This window comes from Melozone crissalis, unplaced genomic scaffold, assembly GCF_028551555.1.
Source record: "Melozone crissalis strain CALT ecotype California unplaced genomic scaffold, PUWL_Pcris_2 ptg000016l_1, whole genome shotgun sequence".
NCBI classification, from domain to species: domain Eukaryota; kingdom Metazoa; phylum Chordata; class Aves; order Passeriformes; family Passerellidae; genus Melozone; species Melozone crissalis.
In genome coordinates this window covers 1,091,362-1,112,063 of record NW_026535794.1, presented here as the reverse complement: position 1 = coordinate 1,112,063, position 20,702 = coordinate 1,091,362, and the positions used below count along the sequence as shown (strand labels likewise).

The window sequence follows — 20,702 nt, the reverse complement described above, 5'->3', positions numbered from 1 at the left end:
GAGAGGGAGATGCTGCCCCCGGGGCCTGGTCCTGGTGAGCGATCCCCGCCGTGGGGCTGGGGTGGGGGGAGCACCCCGCAGGACGAGCTGTGACTCGGGGACATCCCCAGCGTCCCCGGTGGGACTGACCGGTCTCTCTGTCCCCTGCAGCCAGCGAGGGGCTGCTGGTGAAGACGGAGGAGCGGTGCCCGCACGCCGAGCCCCCCGAGGAGGTGGGTTTGCCGGGCAGCTCCGGGGAGCTGCTCTTCCCCGGCACGGCCTTCGGGAGCCCCGAGGGACAGGCGGCGGTGCCGGCCGCCGTGGCTCTGCCGGCGCAGCACAGACTGGGCAAAGCTCCGGGCCCCGAGGCGGGCCCGGGGGCCGATGCCGGGGCCGTCCCCGCGGCGCCGCCGGGCCCCGCCGAGGAGCGGCCGCACGGCTGCGCCGAGTGCGGGAAGAGCTTCAGCGGCAAGAAGAGCCTGCGGATCCACCAGCGCAGCCACGCGGCCGAGCGGCCCTACCCGTGCGCCGAGTGCGGCAAGAGCTTCAATTGCCACTCGGGGCTGGTGCGGCACCAGATGATCCACCGCGGAGAGCGGCCCTACAAGTGCTCCGAGTGCGGCAAGTGCTACAGCCGCAAGGAACACCTGCAGAACCACCAGCGCCTGCACACCGGGGAGCGCCCCTTCGCCTGCGCCCAGTGCGGCAAGAGCTTCATCCGCAAGCAGAACCTGCTCAAGCACCAGCGCATCCACACCGGGGAGCGCCCGTACCAGTGCCCCGCCTGCGGCCGCAGCTTCCGCTACAAGGAATCGCTCAAGGATCACCAGCGGGTGCACGGCGCCGAGGCGGGGCCGCCGCCGCTGCCGCCGCCCGGGATCCTGCCCCCCGGGGACTAGGGGCCGCCCCGGCGCGGACTGCCAGCCCCGGCACCGGCACGGCCCCGGCCACGCCGCTTCCCACCGGGCCGGGCCGGGGGCGGGCGGGGAGCCCCGGGGCGGGACCGAGCCTCCCCCGCCGCCGACGGACGCTTCACCCCCCGCGCTCCCCCCACGGACGATGTCGCCGCTCGGAGTGGGGGGCGGCCCCCGCCGTGTCCCCCCGCGCCACCCCCGCCTGCCGCTCTGTCCCCTCGCCCCCGCTGCTTATTTTTACTGCTCCCCCCGCGCCGTCCCGCTGTACAGTGCTTGGGGTGTAGTTTTGTATGGACGAAGCGATACATACGGAATAAAGTCGTGCTGGGCTGCAGAGCCTTCAGCGCCCCCGCCGCGGGTCCCCCGTGCTCTGTGCCCCGTCCCGGGGTCCCGCGCTCTGGGAAGGCAGCGGCAGCAGGACGGGAAAGCGGGAATGTCCTGGTGGCACACGGGGTACTGGGAATGGGTTCTGGGTTTGGGAGTGTGGCACTCAGGAGGTCCCAGTGTCACCGGCTGCGGTGGACTCGTGCTGGTGGGGCTGTGAGGACACCCCCACTCCTGTCACCAACCCATCCCTGGGTCCTTCTTGTCCCCTGTCCTTGCCCCATCCCCAGGTCCCTCCTAGCCCTGATTTAGGGGTAGGAGATTTGGGGATAGGAGATTTGGGGATAGGAGTTATTTCACACAGTTCTTTCCCCACAGAATCCAGGCCCTTTCCTCAGGCACGCCAGGGTCCCCAAGCTGGGTGTCACCATCCTCCTGGGAGGCCACCACCAGGGCTGGGTGACCCTGCAAATGCCACAGCTCCTGCTGCCCCACTGTCCCCTCCCAGGACGTGGCAGTCAAGGGGCCCTGGACACTGGGGGCTGGAGCAGGGGACAGCAGAGCGGACACAGCACAGAGGGCTCAGCAGTGCTGTCACCCTGATGTGGGCTGCAGATGGAGGGGGGAGACATTGCTGGGGTGCCCTGGGGACACTGCACATGCTGTGGGGACACTACACCTGCCATGGGGACCTCAGACATTCCCTGGGGACCCTGCACACTGCTGGGGACCCCAAGCTCGCTGGGGACACTGCACCTTGCCTGGAGACCCCAAATGGTGCTGGGGACCTGGGACACTTCCTGGGAATCCTGCACATGCTCTGGGAACACTGCACAATGCTTGGGGACCCTGCACACTCCCTGGGGACACTGCTGGGGAATTTGGACACTGCCTGGGGACCCTGCACACTGCCCAAGGGGCCTTGCATGATGCCAGGAACCTTCCACACTTCCTGGGGACACTGGACAGTGCTGGGAACCTTGGACACTTCTTTGGGACAGTACACGCTCCTGGAACCTGTCAGGCTGCCTGGGCCCTGCACAGTCCTGGGGACCCTCAAACCTGCTGGGGACACTGCACACAGCTCAGGGACACTGCACACTGCCTGGGGACACTGCACACTGCCTGGGGACACTTCACACTGCCCGGGGACACTGCACACTGCCTGAGGACACTGCACACTGCCTGGGGACACTTCACACTGCCCGGGGACACTGTACACTGCCCGGAGACACTGCACACTGCCCAGGGACACTGCACACAGCCCAGGGACACTGCACACTCCTGGGCAGGGGACCCTCCATGTTCCCCCCAGGATGTGCATGCCCTCACCCCTCTCCAGGTCTGCACAGCTGCTGTTTCCAAGCCTGGACAGCAGAGCTCCTGTTCCCCAGCCCTGATCCCGCGGTGCTGGGCTGCCCCAAAGGAATGGAGTGAAGCTCGTTTGTCCCATGGCCTTGTCCCCATCCAGAGCTGCAGAGCCATGGGACAAACGGCTCCTCCTGGCCCAGCTCCCGCCCCCACACAGAGATCACACACAAAACCATCGTTTCTGGGTTTTTTTGGAGGCGTTTTTTTTTTAACAGAAGTTTTATGGTTATATGCAAATTAGGTCATTAAATGATTTGCATAAAATGTTCGCACGTCAGCGACTAAGTGTTTCTAACTCCCACCCCCGACAGGTAGTAATTCCTACTGGACCGGCGCCGTCGGGCCAGGCCGCGCTGTCACGCGTGTCTCCCGCGGGCACGGCGGCGTCACCTCGGGGCCCTCCCGTGCCTCAGACCCGCGGGGCCCCGCCCGGAGCGCTCCGAGCCCGCCGGGGCAGCGCCGGCCGCCCGCGCCCTCCGTCCGTCCGTCCGTCCGTCCGTCCTGTCCTTCCCGCGGGGATCCGTCCGGGTGCCGCCCGCGTCACCGCACGCCGTCCCCCGGGGCGGCCGCGGGCACTCGGTGTCCGTGGCGGAGCGGCTCCCGCCCGTCCCTAGCTGTTGGTGAGGAAGAGGCGTCTGTGTCGGGAAGCGGAGCCGCGCGGCCGCCCGCGGCGCCGGCCCCGGCCGCGGTTACCGAAGGGGCTCCGGCCGGGCACGGCGGCGTCCGCCCAGGCGGCGCTCCCGGCCGGCGGCGGCTCGGGGAAGCCGGGCTCGGCTTTGGGCTGCTCGAGGAGCGGGCTGGGGTCGCGGCGGGGCTCGGGGGGCGGCGGGGCCGGGCTCTGGCGGGCGGCGGCGCGCTCCTGGCGCAGGTAGCGCAGCTCGTCGCGGATGTCCGTGAGGACGCCGAGCAGGCGGAACTGCAGCTCCCGGTCGCGGGCCCGCTCCTCGCGCTGGGTGGCCCGTTCCTCCTGCCACATGGCCAGCTCCTGGTGGTACAGCTGGTCCCACTGCTCCTCCAGGTCGAGCAGGTGATGGATGCTAGTCCTCCAGCTCTCGCGGCGGTCCTCGCGCAGGCGGGAGCAGCCCAGCCCGCGGGCGGGGCCGGCGGCGGCCGGGCCGTCTCCGGGCGGGGAGGCGGACGAGGGCAGCGACTCCTCGGTCAGGGCGCCGTGCAGCGGGGAGCGCGCCGGGGGCTCCTCCTCGGCCGGAGCCTTCTCCCAGGTGGGCCCCATCAGTACCCTGGGCAAGGCGCCCATCTCCGGGCCCGGGCCGCCCGCCTGCTCCTCGGGATGCGCCGAGTCGAGCCCGCGGCCCAGGGCGGGCAGGTCGGACACGCCCTCGTGCCCCCAGTCCGAGTGAGCGTCCGCGGGGTTGAGGGAGTCCTCGGGCAGGGAAGTGACGGAGCCCTGCGAGCTGCACCGGCGGATCAGCATGGCCTGGCGGGACAGCTTCATGTCCTCCTCCGCTGACATGGGGGCCTCGGGCCCCGGCTGCACCCCCGCGGCCCCGCCGTGGCCCCTCTCCACCTCCCGGCCTTCCCGTTCCTCCTCCTCTGACATGGAGGCGTAGGAGACCAGGGACTCGTTCCGCAGGGACGGGGAGATGGCCGACGCCTCTGGAGTGCGCAGCTCCGGGCCCGACTCGGCTGCGAGAGAAGAGAAACCTCTGGTGAGAGAAACCACAGCACTGCCCTGGCCCCAGGCCCTCCCCAGCACGTGGGTCCCAGCAGATCTCCACCCTGACCCAGTGGATCTCCATCCTGAGTGAGAGGACCTCCATGCTGACCCAGTGGATCTCCATCCTGACACGGAGGATCTCCATCCTGATCCAATAGATCTCCACCCTGACCCAGCAGATCTCCATCCTGACCTGGAGGATCTCCATCTTGACCCAGTGGACCTCCATCCTGACCCAGTAAATCTCCATTTTGACCCAGTGGATCTCCATCCTGACCCAGAGGATCTCCATCCTGCGTCAGAGGCTCTCCATCCTGAGTCAGAGGCTCTCCATCCTGACTCCACTCCCAGCAGACCCCATCCAGAACTCCACTGTCACTGCATCTTCACCCAAACCCTGCTGCCAGAGGATCTCCATCCAGATCCCACACTTGCCAGCAGATCTCCATCCTGACCCAGTGGATTTCTATCCTGACCCAGCAGATCTCCATCCTGACCCAGTGGATCTCCAGCCAAACCCCACTCCCAGCAGATCTCCATGCAGACCCAGTGGATCTCCATCCTGACCCAGCAGATCTCCATCCTGACCCAGCAGATCTCCACCCTGACCCAGCAGATCTCCACCCAAATCCACTCCCAGTGGATCTCCATGCAGACCCAGTGGATTTCTATCCTGACCCAGCGAATCTCCACCCTGCCCCAGTGGATCTCCACCCAAACCCCACTCCCAGCGGATCTCCGTGCAGACCCAGCCCGTCTCCATCCCGCCCTGCCCCCAGCCCCCCCAGCCCCCCGTGCTGCTCCCGCCGTACCGGGGCCGCCCTGCCCCTCTCCCCGGTACTCGCAGCCGCCGGCGGGGTCGGGGCTCTGTCCCGGCAGGCGCGGCGCGGCCGAGCCCTCCACGTCGGGCAGGGCCGAGGGCTGCCCATTGGTGTCGATGTAGATGCTGGGGTGGCTCACGCCGGGCTGCAGGTGCATGAAGGGCTGCTTGGAGGCGCCGGGGAAGAACAGGTCTGCGGGACACAGAGGATGCGGCCTCAGCTGGCGGGGACACGGTGGCCCCAGGTAAAGATGCTCCCGCAAGGGCATCCTGCGCCATCGCTCAGCCTCACCTGCCCTAGCGCCATCCTGAGCCCCCCGGGGGCTGACAGCCCCCAGTGCCAGAGAATTGTGGGCTTGGGGAATGACCTGAGCTGGGAGGGACCCACAGGGATCATTGATCCAGATCTTGGACCTACACAGACACCCCAAAATCCCACACTGTGCATGCCTGAGAGTGCTGTCCAAATGCTCCTGGAGCTCTGGCAGGGTTGGAGCTGTGCCCATTCCCTGGGGAGCCTGGGCAGTGCCCAGCACCTTATGGGGGAAGAACCTTTCCCTGATCTCCAGCCTGACCCTCCAACTGCACAGCTTCATGCCATTACATAGGATTTCTGCCTTCAGCCTAGAGCCCTGTGCTTGGCACAAGACAGCTGAGTCTGGGCCACATGGATGGAGCCTATCATGCCCCCAGTGAAACCAGAGAGGCCACTATGGGATCAAAAAGCATCAAATCAAAGAAAAGAAGAAAGAAGAACAAAAAAAGATCCACTCCTGCAAAGCTTGAGGTGTTCCTATGAATACTGTTGATCTGGCAGAGTTTTCCCAGAAGAGCTGGGACTGCCCCTGAATCTCTGGAAGTGTCCAGTGCCAGGCTGGATGGGGCTTGGAGCACCCTGGGATAGGGGGAGGTGTCCCTGCCCATGGCACAGGGTGGAACAGGATGAGCTTTAAGGTCCCTTCCCACTCTGGGATTTCTATGACTTGCTGATCCCAGGTTATTTCCACAAAGGATTTCTAATCCCAGTTCCCTACCCAGTGGCTGGCACTTGGGTACAACATGACTGTGACTCTGGTGGGTGCTGCAACCCCAAGACAAACCTCAGAGTCTCTTTCCACAAGGCACAACAGCCAGCTGAGAACACCAGCACGGCCGGACATCCCTCAGCGAGCGCAGCCAGAGCTCCAACCACCCTCTGCCCGCGGAGCCACCACCACCCACCTGGGTCCAGGATGATCTCGGGCTCCGAGTCGTGGCTGGCCTGCAGGAAGGTGGACGCCACCATCTTCTCGAGGGGCGTGAGGCGCGGCTTGTGCAGCGGCCCCCCGGCGCGGTTCATGGGCAGGTGCTTCTTGGAGGTGATTTTCTTCTTGACGTCCAGCCGCAGGTCGCGCCACTTGTGCTTGAGGTCGTCGATGGAGCGCTCGGTGTAGCCCAGGAAGTTGACGCGGCTTTGGATCTGGGTCCAGAGCTGCTTCCGCCGCACGGGGTGAGCCCGCAGGGCCTCGGACCCGTACAGGGCGCTGAAATGCCGGACCACATTCCAGACCAGCGTCTCGGTCTCGTCATTGGAGAAGTTGGCCTTCCTCTTCCGGCCAGACGCTGGCATCGCCTGCGAGGCTGCGGCAGAGGTGGAAGGGGCACAATTGAACCTCGGTCCCCACTCCTCTCTCTCGGCTCCTGGGGGGAACATGGGGCTGCGGGAGCCCGAGGGAGCCGTGGAGGAGGGAGCCGAAGCAAGAGCCCCGGAGGCATCCATGGCAGGGGAGGCTCGGGCCAGGGAGGATCTAAAGAGCCGCTTCGGCACAGCACGCGGCACGGGCGCACCGCATCGCCTCGCCCGGCTCGAGGGCACCTGGGAGGGGAGAAAAGGAAAGGGCAGCGGTGGCTGGTGGCAGCGCGGGGGGACGGCGAGGGCCCCCCGGCTCTCTCCAGCCAGAGGCACCCGGGAGAGCCACCAGGGTGCCGTGGATGGGGACGTGGCCGTGCTGAGCGTCAGCACCACGGTGAGGGGTTGTGGTGAGCGCCTCGGGCACGGCACCTGCCCTGGGGCCACGGAGCTGCCTCACGGGGTGCCTCAGAGCACCTCAGGGCCGGGCTGAGGGTCATGGAGACACCTCAGGGCCACGGCAAGGGCTCACGGCAATGCCAGCCATGATGGGGACAGTCTTGGGCATGATGAGCATTTCAGGTTTCCAGCCAGGGCCTCGGGGCCACAGCACTGACCAAGGACATGAGCACCTCAAGGCCATGGTGAAGACCTTGGCCAAGAAGCAGGCCTTGGCAAGGGTCTTGGCCATGGTGGGAGCATCAAGAGCCCAGTGAGCGCCTCAAGCTCCCACTGAGGACCTTGGAGTCATGGTGAAACCCATGGCCACAGTGAGAGCCCCAAGGCCATGGCAAAGGCATCATGAAAGGCCTTGGCCATGGTGAGCAGCTCATGCTTGCAGGGAGCAACCTGGCACCAAGACAATGACCGAGGCCATGGCAAGTGTTGCAAGGCCATAATGAAGACCTTGGCCATGATGAACACCTGAAGAGCCCATGAGGGGTGAGGAGCCACAGAAAAGACCTTGACTATGGTGAACACCTCAAGCTCCCAGCGAGGACCTTGTGGACACAGCAAAGACCTCGGCCCCGGTGCATACCTGAAGCTCCCAGTGACCATCCTGGGGCCACGGCAAAGACCTCGGCCATGGTAAACACCGTGGCCACAGTGAACACCCCAAACTCCTCCTGAGGAACTTGGGACCACATCAAAAGCCCGGGCTGTAGCGAGTGCTCCAAGGCCACGAAGAAGCCCTTGGCCATGGCGCTCACCTGGACCAGGTGCGCACACCTCAAGCTCCCACGAGCACCACGGGACCGCAGCAGAGACCACCGTGCCCACCCCCGGCTCCCATCGCGCCCTGGAGCCGCAGGAACCCCCAGGAGCAGCGCAGCGGCCTCGAGCAGAGCCCGCAGCCCCGCGGTGCCCCCGCCGTGCCCCGAGCCCCCTCCCCATCCCGGGGCCCCCGGCAGCGCCCGCACCCGCGGCCTCGGGGCGCCCTTTGCCGGGCCCGGGGGTCTGAGCGCTGCCCTGCCCCGGCTTTGTTCGCGCTCCTCTCGCCGGGGACAAAGCGGCCGGGCCGGGGCCTGCCCCGCGGACCCCCCCCCATTCGGGATCCCACTGCGGGCGGGTGCGCGGGGCAGGCACCGGCCCCGGGCCCGCGGCTCCCCCCGGCCCGCCGGCCCCCCCGGCCCCGGGACAGCGCTTACCTGCGCCGGGACGGGCGTGCGGGGCGCGGGGGGCGCGGAGCGGGGCCCCGGCGGCGGCGGGAGGGGGGGCTCAGGTCCGGCGGCGGGTAATGGCTCCCGCCTCGGCGGAACTCGCCTTCATTTCCTCCGAGCGCCGGCGCGGGCCCTGCGCGACACCGCGGCCGCGGGCTCCCCCTGGCGGCACCGCCGCGAACCGCCGGGGGCGGCACCGAGAGCGGGGACAGCCCCGGGAGGGGACGGGGAACCGGGAGGGGACGGGGAACCGGGAGGGGACAGCGAACCGGGACAGCCCCGGGAGGGGACGGGGAACCGGGAGGGGACAGCGAACCGGGACAGCGAACCGGGAGGGGACAGCAAACCGGGACAGCACAGCGGGACAGGATAAGACACCGGGAGGGGACAGCCCCGGGAGGGACAGCACACCGGGACATCCTACCGGGACGGGACAGTACAGCGAGAGAGGCAGCACACCGGGAGGGGACAGCACAGCGAGAAGAGCCAGCCCCGCGGGAGGGACAGCCCTGCGGGAGGGACAGCACTGCGGGAGGGGACAGCTCACCGGGACCGGACAGCCCACCGAGACGGACATCACACCGGCACCGGACATCACACCGGGACAGAACATCCCAAAGGGACGGGACATCCCTGCATTCCACCCCGAGGGGACAGCGGGTACCCACTGCGGATGCATCCCTGCGTGGGTCCCCCCTGGGGTGATACATCCCTGTACCCCACTGCCGAGGGCGCTGCGGGTACCCCTGCGGGGCTGTGTCCCCGTGGGGATCCCGCCATGCCCCCCACCCCTGCACCCCCGGGAAGGTGCATCCCACGGGGGTCCATTCCCCGTGCACCCCATGTACCCCCATGACGGGGTGTCCCGGTGGGGACCCCCAGTGCAGGAGCCCCTGTGTCCCCCCCTTTCCCAGCTGCAGCTGTGCATCCCTGTGGGGGTCCCGCCTGCTGCACCCCCCTTCCCCGGGTGCTTCATGCCCACCCGTGACCCTGTATCCGTGTGGGGATCCCCCTGTGGCCCCCATGCCTGTACCCCCTGGCCCTGTGGGGACACCTCTGTCCCTGCCTGGTGGCCTCCAGCTGCCACTGACCCGCTGCAGTCCAGCAGAGACAGGGACCCCAGGGACCTCAGGGTGCACAGCGCACACGGGGGGCTCTGCAGGGGACCCCAGGGTGCCACCAAGGCTGGCACAGCCAGCACAGGGTGCTCAGCCAGGTCCCCACTGCCCGCAGGTGCTGCCACGGCCCTGGTACCCGGGTGGGGATGGCACAGCTCGGGGTGGCTGTGGGGGCCACGGTGTCCCCAGGAGGTAAAAGGGGATTTGGGGTGACTCTGTGCTCCGGGAAACCCCGGGAGCTCTGCCCCTCTCCCAGCAGATGTGACAGCAGAATAAAACCACCCGTGCTTGGCTTTGCTGAATTCCAACTTTTTAATGCCTGTGACAATCCTCCAGGCACCACGTGGTGACAGCAGCCGGAGGCACCCGATTCTCGTGTGGGATGGAGCTGCTGTCCCCAGCACGGGGACACCCCAGCACCGCCCACATCCCCCCACGGCAGCCACAACTGCCCCACTCAGGGCAAATCCCCGCAGGCAGCTGCTGCACACCGCTTCCGGCTGGCTGCAGCAGCCACTCCCTGGGAGAAGGTTCTGGCAGCAGCTTTGTGTCCCCAGCGCTGCCACTGCAAACCCCACGGCTCAGCTGCGGGGAACAGCGGCCGGGCCGGGCGGTGACGGCCCCAAGGAGCACCGGCCCCTCTGCCCGGTCACTGCTGGGGAGGGCTGTCCCCGAGGAAGGCTCGCCCTGCCCCGGTTGACACCATGTGCACGGCGTCCTCCAGCTCGTAGAAGGCCTGGAAGAGGTCCGGCGAGGTGGCCTGGCACTCCAGGTACCGCCGCAGCGTGGCCAGGCTCCTCCAGACCTCCCGTTCCGAGGGGCAGGGCGGCACGGCCGCCAGCTCGCCCGCGTCCTCGCCCTCCGCCGTGCCCTCGTCCCCGTCCGCCTCCGCCGCGTCCCCGTCGCGCTCCGGCCGCTCCCGGCCGAGCGGACCGGAGGCCGAGCTCAGGGACACGGCCTCGGTGCCGGCGTCGGGGGTGAAGCCGGCGGCGCGGAAGCAGCCGGCGATGAGCCCCGGGTGGACGTCGCCCCAGGCTTGCGCCAGCATGTGCAGCACGTCCAGCAGGCTGGGCTGGCCCGCGCCGCGCTCCGCCGGCAGCCAGCGCAGCAAACGGCGCCGGTAGTGGCCCTTGAGGTCGCCGGCGATGCCGCGGTCCAGGGGCTGGGCCAGGGCGGCGGCCGGCGGGATGAAAACCATCCTGACGTTGGACAGCTGGAGGTAGGGGTGCGCCTCGTGCTTGGCCAGCAGGAGCAGGACGCTCTTGCCCCGCCGCCGCATGCCCTCGTTGAACTCCCGCAGCCACTCGGTGAAGAGCGGCGCGCTCAGCCCGGCCGGGCCGCCGGCGCGGTAGCTCCACGGCATCTGCTCCAGGTTGACGCCCCGCAGGCAGCGCGGCCGGGGGCTGTCCCCCACCGCCCGCAGCGGCAGCTTCTCCGAGCCGCTGGCGTTGGCGCACAGCAGCAGCGTCAGCCGCTCGCCGGGGCTCTCGCCGTTACCGGGGGCGCCGGCCGGCAGCGGCACCGCGGTCTCCCCGCAGGCGAAGATCTCGGCGGGCGCGTAGCTGCGGAGGAGCCCGGGCAGCACCGCGCCGGCCCAGTGCTCCGCCGTGGGCTGCTCCGCGTCCCCTTTCTCCGCCGGCGGCTTCTTGCCGTGGCGAGCGCCCAGGCGAGCCAGCCAGCCGCCGCTGGGCTCGGGCTCGGGCCGGGCCGGGTGCCGGGCCCGGAGCTGCAGCAGCGGGCGGCCCACGGGCAGCTCGGCAGCGTGGGCGCCCTGCACCCAGCGCAGCAGCGCGGCCTCCAGCGCCGCGTCCTTCCCCTCCCGCTTGCGCTTGCGCTCGGGGTCGCCGTTGCGGTGCCACTCGCTCAGGATGCGCTCCTTGTTCTTGATGATGCGGCAGATCTGGGGCTGCGACACCCCGAAGCGCTTGGCCAGCTCGCTCTGCGACACCTTGGGGCCCTCCAGCATCTCCAGAACGCGCACCTTCTCGGTCAGCGACAGCTCCTTCCGCTCCTTCCGCGGCGCCGCCGCCGTGCCTCCCTCCGCCGTGCCCGGGGAGCGCCCGGTGCAGGGCCCCGGCCGGTGGGGGCTGCCCGTGGCCCCCAGCCCCGCCGGTTCGGCGAGGCCTGTCTCGCAGCGGCCGCAGGCGTAGCCGCGCCCCAGCCGGTGCCGCACCAGGTCCGGTTTGTGCCCGATGCCGCCTCGGCCGCACTCGGCACAATCCAGCGGCGGCTCCCCGGGCCGGCAGCGGCGGCTCTCGAAGGCGGGCGGCGCGGCGATGAACCCCCCGTTACCGGCACCGGGGTTCGGCTCCGGTTCGAGGACGCCGCAGTAGCTGCAGCCCCGCTCCCGCAGCGGGACGAGGAAGTCGGTGGGGCCGGCGTGGAGGGACGGGGGCGAGCGGGGCGGTGGGGACACCCCGTCCTCGCTCTTCACCTCCTTGCCCTGCCAGTCCCCTGTGGACACGGGAGCGCGTTGGGGGGCGGCCCAAGCCCCCGGCTCGGCAGGATCCGGGCCGGTGCCCGACTCCTGCTCCCGGTGCCACCTGGCCCCGATCCCGCCCGTCCCCGTGTCCCGCTCACCCTGGGAGGGACCGGCGGGTGCCGCGGGTGGCCGGGGGCTCTGGCGCTCCCCATAGCGCCCCGCTGCCGCCGCCACCCCCTCGTCCCCTCGCTCCACCTCGGCCAGGATGTCGGGCTTGGTGATGGCGTAACCTGTCACAGAGACAAGAGGAGGGACAGCCGGTGATGCCACTGGCCGTGCCAACGGACATGCCACCAGAGGTGACATCGGTCACAACAGGCCAGGGCTGGCTGCCCGAGGTGATGGGTACAGGCAGCCGGTGTGGTCCCGTGGTGACCCCAGAGCCACCCCGTGACCTGCTCCCGGTATGAACCCGGTGAGTGCCGGTCTCCCTCGTGGCCAGGCCACGACCGGCAGTGCCGGGAGCGGAGCCGGGATGGCCCCGGTGCCTCACCCAAGTCGACGGGATGCTGGCGGTCCTCCTTCATGGCACCGGCACCGTCCCGGTCGTCGGGAAACGCGGCGGCAGCTGCTCCCGGTGCTGCTCCCGCCGAGGCCTCAGCAGCGCGAGGGATGGCGGTGCCTGAGTGATGCCGCGCCGGGATGACGACGCGCGGCCGGGCGGCGGGACGCGGCGTTGGCGGCGCCCGTGAGGCCGGTGGAGGGGCCGCGGAGCCCCGGTGGGCCTCGGTGGCGTTGCCGCACCTGTCTCCGTCCCCTCCCGCCCGCTCGGTCCCGCCCGGTGCCGCCGCCGCCCCCTCCTCGCGCGGCCCCGCTACCGGCGGCGGGAGCGCGCGCGACGCCGGGCGGCCCCGCCCCCTCGGCGCTCCGCCCCCCGATTGGCCGCGCCGCCGCCCAATGGGCGCGCGGTCCGCCCGCCGCCGGGGGTCGCTGTGGCGCCGGGCGCCGCCGCCGCCGCTCCCAGCGCGCCCCGCGCCCTCGGCATGGCCGCTCCGCCCCGCCGCTGCTGAGCCGCCGCCGCCGCCGCCCGGCCCCGCCACCGCCCGCCCGCGCCGCCGCCCCGCACCGCCCGCGCCGCCCCCCGCGCCATGGCCGACTGGGCCCCCGCTGAGGTAAGCGCCGCCGCCGCCCCCCGCCTCCCCCGCCGGCCGCCGCCCCCCGGGCCGGCCCCGCGTCCCGCCCCCCCCGCGGGCTGCGGGCGCGTCCCCGCGCTCAGCGCCGCGCGTTCCCCCCGCAGGAGCTGGAGTGCATGATGGAGCCCCAGGAGCTGGGCCTGGAGCAGCCGCTGGCCGCCCCCGAGCACGGCCCCGGCGGCGAGGCCGAGCTGCCGGCCGCAGAGATCTCCCTGACGCTGGTCACCGAAATCCAGGCCGTGGACAGGAAGGTGGACACCCAGGCCGCGCAGCTGATGAACCTGGAGGGCAGGATGAGGATGGCCGAGACGAAGCTGATCGGCTGCGAGAAGACGGCGGTGGAGTTCGGGAACCAGCTGGAGAGCAAGTGGACAGCGCTGGGCACCCTCATCCAGGAGTACGGGCAGCTGCAGAAGCGGCTGGAGAACATGGAGAACCTGCTGAAGAACAGGAATTTCTGGATCCTGCGGCTGCCCCCGGGGGCGAAAGGGGAAGTCCCCAAGGTAACGGTTTGGGTTTGCTGCTCCCCGCTGCAAAACGGGGCTGTTCTGCACGTCTGCTGGGCTCAGAACCCCGTGCCCTGTGCTCACAGCCCCATATCCTGAGCTCACAGCCCCATGCCTTGTACAGCCCCATTTCCTGTGCACTCACAGCCCCATATCCTGCACTGACAGCCCTAAATTCTGCATTGACAGCCCCATCTCCTGTGCACTCACAGCCCCATCTCCTGTGCACTGTCAGCCCCATCTCCTGTGCACTCACAGCCCCATATCCTGCACTATCAGCCCCATATCCTGTGCACTCACAGCTCCATATCCTGGACTGACAGCCCCATCTCCTGCAGTGACACCCTGACCCCTGCACTCACAGTCCCATTTTGGGACAGCTGCAGTGCTGAGAGCTGTTCATGGCTCCCCCACAGCCTTGTCCTCCCTTCAGTACCCAGAAGCACCAGCACAGGTCCTGCTGTGTTGGTTATTCCCTGCTCATGCACGTGTGATCTCGGGGGGATGTCACAAATTCCTGTGTTTGGATCACGTGGAGTTTGGTGGCTCAGCCCCGTCTAACTGGGAAGGCTTGGGAGCATCCCCAGGGCTGTTCAGAGGTGATGAGCAGCAGAATTGTGTCAAAAAGGAAGTGAAAAGGAGCCTGTGCCAGGCCCTGTGCACGGGCAGTGACAGGAGGAGGCTGAGCAGGGGGAGGTGACAGGGGAAATCCCTGTCATGTCCCTTGAGGCATGAGGGACGTGGGAAGGAGCAGATGTTCCTGTCTGCACGACACTTGAGTTTGAGTGAGAAAATTGAATGAGAAAACATCCCCAGGTGTTTTCTTAAATGAGAAACAAACCCCGTGGTGCTGCTCCTTGCAGGTCCCCGTGGCCTTCAACGACGCCTCGTTTAACTTCTCTGAGGAGGAGTGGAAGAGCCTCAACGAGTGGCAGAAGGAGCTCTACAGGCACATCATGAAAGGCAACTACGAGGCCGTCATCTCCATGGGTAATGACAGGCCTGGCTTGGCTCTCAGCCTCCTGGCACTGAGTTTTCCTGGGAACTGGTGGATGGAACCTGTGTCCTGCAGGGTCAGGGAGGGGTGCTGTGCTCTGGGGAGGTGTCACACAGCCCTGGCTGTGAGTTCAGCCCTCACAGCCACGCCAAGGGTGGAAGGATGTCATGAGTGTCACCGCAGGCACGGTGGCTCCCTGATGGTCCCTGCAGCCTGTGTGTGCTGGGATTGTGAGGAGGAGGAGGAGGAGGAGGGCAAGTGAGAGGAGCCTCAATCCAAGCAAAGCTGGGGAAGAGGGAAGTTCCTTTGTCACGCCAAGGTCCACAGATCCACTGCGCTGGGTGCATCAGCCCGCTGGCTGCTTAGGGCAGCAGAGGGTGCCCTGTGCCCTGCCCCTGAGGTTCCTTCCAGCCCTTCTTTCCGTGGGGAGTGGTGCACACTTCCCTTTCCTCTCCCTTGAGGGAGAAGGGACGTTTGCCGGGTGCTCTGTCCAGCCCCAGGGAGGGGAGCCAGTCCTGCTCGCGGTGCTGCGGGCTCTGCTGGGGCAGAGCTGGGGAGGAGCAGTGGCTGGGGGTGAGCTCTGCCTCCTGCTTTCCCCTCAGCAGCTCAGGGCAGTGCATTCCCAGCCAAAGGAACGCGCTCCGCTCGCTCCTGCCGCTCCTGGCTGCGGGAATTCCCTCTGCGGAACGCCTTCCCTTCACAGCACGTTCCAGAAATGACCTTGCCTTGGCTGGACCGGGGCTGGGAGCGCAGACGCCGTCCCTGGTAGCCAGACGCTTCCCTGTGCTGAGCCCAGGCTCATCTGCCTCCCTGCCATCCAGCTCTGCTCAATCCAGGCCTTTTCTGCTTTTTTTTTCCCCCCATATATTTCTTTGAACAGAAGTTTCTTGCAGTCCCTGTGTGCCAGGAGAAAGGGGAAGGGTAACCACATCCCCCAGTCTCCTGTTTCCATACCAGTCCCCTGTCCTGCTCCTGAGGCTCAGGGGATCTGGGGATCTGAGCCTGGAGCTTAGAGCACCTTTCTGTGCTTCATCCCAAGGTTTCCCTTGAGAAATGAGGTTTAGGGCTTTGGCTCCCGTGTAAGGCAAACGGATCCACCGCAGCAGAGGTGGAGATTAACCCCCAGGGCCTCCCACATGTCTGGAAGTGAAGTTTTCTGCTCTCCGCCCCAGGAGAGATGGTGATTGTCCCCTTTCCCCCACCAAAATCCGCGAGCAGCCCGGGACTCGGACGAGTAGGACGGAGCGGTCCTGGCTGGAGGGAACCGCACGGGGAGGGCAGTGCTGGCAGCTCTGCTGCCGCCCCCGAGCTGACGCCCCCATTGTAATGGATCCGCGGACCTTAGCGCAGAGGAGGAGACAGGAGAGCCTGCAGGTAAGCTTGGGTGCCTTTCCTTCCTGTCCTCCTCGCGCTGCAGGCTGGGAGGTGCTGCTCACCTGAGCAGAGTGTGCTCCTGCATCCAGGGCCCACGTGAGCTGAGCGGGGCAGAGGGCTGAGAGCAGCTTCCCAAGCCTCTCTCGTTCGTTCCCCGGAGAAGGAAGGTTGGTGGGCAAAGGCTGCAGAGTCTCTCTCCCGCCAGGGCAGGGGAAACATCCTCATCCTCTTTTCATGTGCAGACGCTGCCATTTCCAAGCCTGACCTGCTGACACGGATTGAGCAGGGAGAGGATCCCAACGCTGAGGATCAGGAGGACTCTGAGGGAGGAGAGACCCCCACAGACCCCACCACCGGTGAGCCACGAGGTTCCTGGGACTCAGGGGGGAGGTGCAGGCAGATGTGGGGCTGTTCTGTTTTGTCAGCTCTCCTCAGGTGCAGGGGGGCTTTGCTTTCCTGCTTGTCTCCCACCTGATGCATCCATCTCACCTGGAATCCTCTAAAGCAGCTGGGAGGTTGGAGTGTAACTCCTGCTCTTTCCTCTTGCACAGAGTTTTTCTTCCCTGGGCCCGATGACAGCTCGTGGGGTAAATATGAAGAGACTCTGGCTGAAAGCCACGAAGGCTCTGAGGAAGAGGAGAGCATGGAGGTCCCTGGTACATGTGAGTGCACTGAGCTGCTTTGGGAAGTGTCCCTTGCCTCGATGTGCTTTTGGCATCCCGGCCTTGTTCCCAGGAGCAGCTCAGCTTTTCTGGATGATGCTTTTCCAGAATTTCAGAAAGTTGCTTTGAGTCACAGTTTATACCATGGGAGATCCTTCACCCTCAGGCACTGTCCAAGTCCATGAAAGAAAAGAAGTTTTATTCCCTTTTCCTCTGTTTTTTGGGCTTATCCTAAAGGACAAGTTCTTAAAGACCTGTCCTGCTTCAGGAACCCTTTTTTTTCCTCTGGCTACCTATCTATAGCTAGATTATATATATAATGTTATATTACAATATAATTGAAGGCAGGAAGTTGCTGGAGTGTGTCCAAAGAAGGAAGTGGAGCTGAGGGAGGGTCTGCAACACCAGGATCAGCTGAGGGAGCTGGGAAAGGGGCTCAGCCTGGAGAAAAGGAGGCTTGAGGGGACCTTCTGGCTCTGCACAACTCCCTGATAGGAGGAGACAGCCAGGGGGGTCAGGCTCTGCTCCCAGGGAACAGGGACTGGAGGAGAGGAAAGGGCCTCAGGCTGTGCCAGAGAAGGTCAGGTTGGATATTGGTAAAATTCTTCCCTAAAAGAGCCTGTTACACACTGAGACCACCCAGAGCAGTGGTGGATTCTCCATTGCTGGAGAGATGTGACATCCATGTGGATGTGGCGCTTGGGGACATGGTCAGGGGTGGCCTTGCCAGTGCTGGGCTTAATGATCTCCGAGGCCTTTTTCAGCCTCAACAATTCCAAGATTCCAAGTCCAATCCCTCTGGACAGAGTAGGTGCTCCCAGCCGGCCTCAGAGCCCCGTCAGTGCCAGGCTCTGAGCTGGGTGTGCACAGCAGAGACCTCCCGTGTCCCAAGGGAGCTGAGTGAGTAACCCCCCCAGTCCCTGACTCCCCAAATGACACCGGTGTCTCTGCTCCACCAGACGAACAGCCGTGCGATGAGGAAGGCTCCGAGAGCCTGGAGCTTCCCAGGTCGTTGACAGGCAAGTGGGAAGAGGAGGAGGAGATGCAGTCGAGCAGCAAGAGCCAGAGCGGGTCGGCCCCGCCGCAGCGAACGGCGACGGGCAACGGGCTGAGGCGCTCGGTGCGCCGCGGGAGAGACTTGGCCAGGAAGGATCCCGAGGAGGCGGCGGCCGACAAGGGGCCCTACATCTGCTGCGAGTGCGGCCAGAGCTTCCTGGACAAGCAGCTCTTCGCCGCGCACCAGAAGGCGCACGCCAGCGAGGAGGCCTGCACGTCCCTGGAGCGCGGCGAGAGCTTCCGGCAGAAATCCAAAGCCAAGGGCCAGGGCCCCTCCCGCTCCAAAGCCTCCAAGCGCCCCGACGGGGAGAAGAGCTCGGGCTTCAAGTACGGCTTCGTCAGGCACCAGGTGAACAACATGGTGGAGAGGCCCTACACCTGCTCCCAGTGCAAGGAGAGCTTCAGCCTGGAAGTGAGTCTGATCCTGCACCAGAAGCTGCACACGGGGAAGGGCGACGGGCCGCTGACGTGCACCTACTGCGGGAAGGACTTCCGAGACCTCTCCAAGGCCATCCGCCACCAGCGCATCCACACCGGGGAGAGGCCCTACCAGTGCACCGAGTGCGGCAAGAGCTTCATCCGGCGGGACCACCTGCTCAAGCACTGGCGGGTGCACACCGGGGAGACCCCCTACCAGTGCCCCGTCTGCGGGAAGCACTTCCGCTACAAAGAGTCCCTGAATTGCCACCAGAAAATCCACTCGCGCAACCCGCGGCCCGGCGAGGATTCCCAGCACAACCTGGGCTCGGCGGGCACCCAGACCGACCATTTCTGCGTGAAAAAAGAGACTAAGCAGTAGCCGTGGTGGGGCCGGGGCAGGAGGGCTCGCGGTGACCGTGACGGTCTGGCAGGTGGACGTGCAGCATGATGGCAGGTGACTTGTATCGCAGCTAATCCATGTGGTCATGCTACGAAGCCCGCTTTGGTGAAGCATCCAAGGAATTCCTCTTAAAGACTCTGCTCGGCCGGCCCAGGCGGCTCTGGGACCCCGCGGGGTTCCGTGGCGCTCCCACCGCGGCGCAGGCCCCGCGCTCGCTGTTCCCCACGCAGGGTTGGATTCTGCCCGTAGAGAACGATCCCGAGCGATTCTCCGGGCTCCGTATTTAGCAGGTGTTCCCCCACCTATCTTTGTGCATATTCAGGAGTGACAAGCTTTCGCTTTCTTTTTTCCACTCGTTTCACTGCAAGGCTGGAAGCGCGAGGAGGGAGGGAGGGAAGGAAGGCGCCGCTCCCGGCCGGCCGCTCCCGCTGCGTCGCCGCGTCCCCAAAGGCCGCGAGGCCACGACTGGGATGAAGGCCAGAGAGAGGAGAGGCAGAGAGAGGCGATCGGGGCGCGACGTGGGATTTGTGGAAGGCGGAAAAGCGGAGAGGAGAGCGTGGCAAAGAGCGGGGTGAGATAAAGCAGGTGCAGGAGAAGGGGCTGAGGACATTGGAGCAGGAGGAGTCGGGAAGGGCAGCGTGCGGAGGCGTGCTGGGGTCGCTCACACGAGGAGGACGCGTCTCCGAGCTTCTGGAGGTGTCACTGGCACCAGTCGGGCTGTGGTTCCCCTCTGGCCCGAGGGAACGGCGCCGCTGGGCCGACACGCGGACTCCTGACAATGAAGGTGATTTTATTTCTATTTTTTAACTGGGTTTGGTCTCACTCAGGTAAGTCAGACGAGTGAAAGCAGCTTCTCCTAACCCCTGTAAAGAGCTGTTTGGTTTTTAGTTAACCTAGAAGTAGTCTTATTATTATTAATTATTATTATTATTATTATTAATTATGATGATGATAATACTACAAGGAAAGGTGTGACACTATATTTCACAGTTGCTCTAAAACACTTCCATGTATGCGATAACCGCCCGGAGTTTTCCAGCTGTTTGTGTAAATATTGGATGACTTCTGGAGCTGTTGGTGTTGTTCTGAGGTGGCTGTACGTGGTGTCTCTTCGCTCTGTATTGTCAGCTGCTGGTTTGTGACCGTGTTTTGTAATAACTTTTGTAAAGTCTGTCAATACAGTGTTTCCATTCTGAATTCCTTGTCAGCCCTTTGTGAGTACCTGCAGCTCCCTCATCCTGCCCCTTGCTGGAGCTTTTTCAGCTCATTGTGGAGCTCCCTCATCCTGGTACTCAGGAGCTTTTCCAGGTGATTGTGGAGCAGGTGAACAGCACAAACCAAGCTGAGCTGGAGAGCCAAGCCTGGCAAAGGAGGCTGCTCTGGGATGCTGCATCTGGGATTGGTGGTTTTAACTTGATTTGGGTTTGTGCCTGTGCCACACACAAATGGGGCTGTGGACAGCTGAGGAATCCTTGGATCCGTGGTGACAGGGAGAAGCGCTGGTGGCTGTGGCCACCTTGGAGCTGGGATCATGGGATCAAGGGATGGGTTGGAAGGGGCCTCATAGGGTGCCCAGCTGATGCCACACACTGGGGTTTTCTTTCCAGGCTCCCTCTCAGCCCAGCATTCCTCAGGCTCTTTCCTGCCAGAGCCCAGGACACAGAGAGTTCCCTCTCCCCACCAGAGACCCCCCGAGCTCCAGGGGTTGTTCCAGCCTGGGACCGGTCTGGGAGGAGAGAGGGCAGCCCTGAGGTCACAGCCACCATGGGGATGTGGCACTTGGGGTCCACAGAGACCAGGGAGTGCCAGAGTGCCTCAGCCACCCCAACCCGTGCTGGGTGCCCGGGGGGATAGGGTGAGTGACCCAGTGAATCCCCCCAGTGAATCCCCCATGCTCTGAGTGACCCCAGTGAATCCCCCCAGTGAATCCCCCATGCTCTGAGTGACCCCAGTGAATCCCCCCAGTGAATCCCCCATGCTCTGAGTGACCCCAGTGAATCCCCCACACTCTGGAGCCCCTCCATGGAATGGGGCTGCCCCACATGGACATAAAGATGTTGGAGATGGATTATGGGGAGAAAGAGGGAGAGGGAAAAGAGCTCAGGGAAGGAACAGCCCGTGGGATCCAGGCTGGGGAGGGTGGGTGCTGCCAAGGGCAAGGCTGAGCACAGCTCTGAGCACACAGGGACGCTGAGAGGACA

The 20,702-nt window shown here is 65.8% G+C and overlaps 1 protein-coding gene across 1 annotated transcript; it reads left to right on the top strand.

Annotated features, from left to right (window-relative positions):
• Positions 1–13,007: 13,007 nt before the first annotated feature.
• LOC128935137 (zinc finger protein 777-like) lies at positions 13,008–19,698 on the top strand. Its single transcript, XM_054273173.1, has 6 exons — positions 13,008–13,065; positions 13,191–13,589; positions 14,456–14,582; positions 16,206–16,319; positions 16,515–16,625; positions 17,585–19,698. Exons 1-6 carry the CDS (start codon positions 13,042–13,044, stop codon positions 18,478–18,480), a joined length of 1,671 nt encoding a protein of 556 aa, XP_054129148.1. The 5' UTR covers positions 13,008–13,041; the 3' UTR covers positions 18,481–19,698.
• The last annotated feature ends 1,004 nt before the right edge of the window (positions 19,699–20,702 follow it).

What these genes read in the sequence shown, in the direction of transcription:
- LOC128935137 (XM_054273173.1), top strand. Translation starts at nt 13,042, where the DNA reads ATGGCCGACTGGGCCCCCGCTGAG. An exon ending in CCGACTGGGCCCCCGCTGAG is followed by an intron (nt 13,066 to 13,190) that starts GTAAGCGCCGCC and finishes TTCCCCCCGCAG; the next exon opens with GAGCTGGAGTGCATGATGGA. An exon ending in CATGGAGGTCCCTGGTACAT is followed by an intron (nt 16,626 to 17,584) that starts GTGAGTGCACTG and finishes CTGCTCCACCAG; the next exon opens with ACGAACAGCCGTGCGATGAG.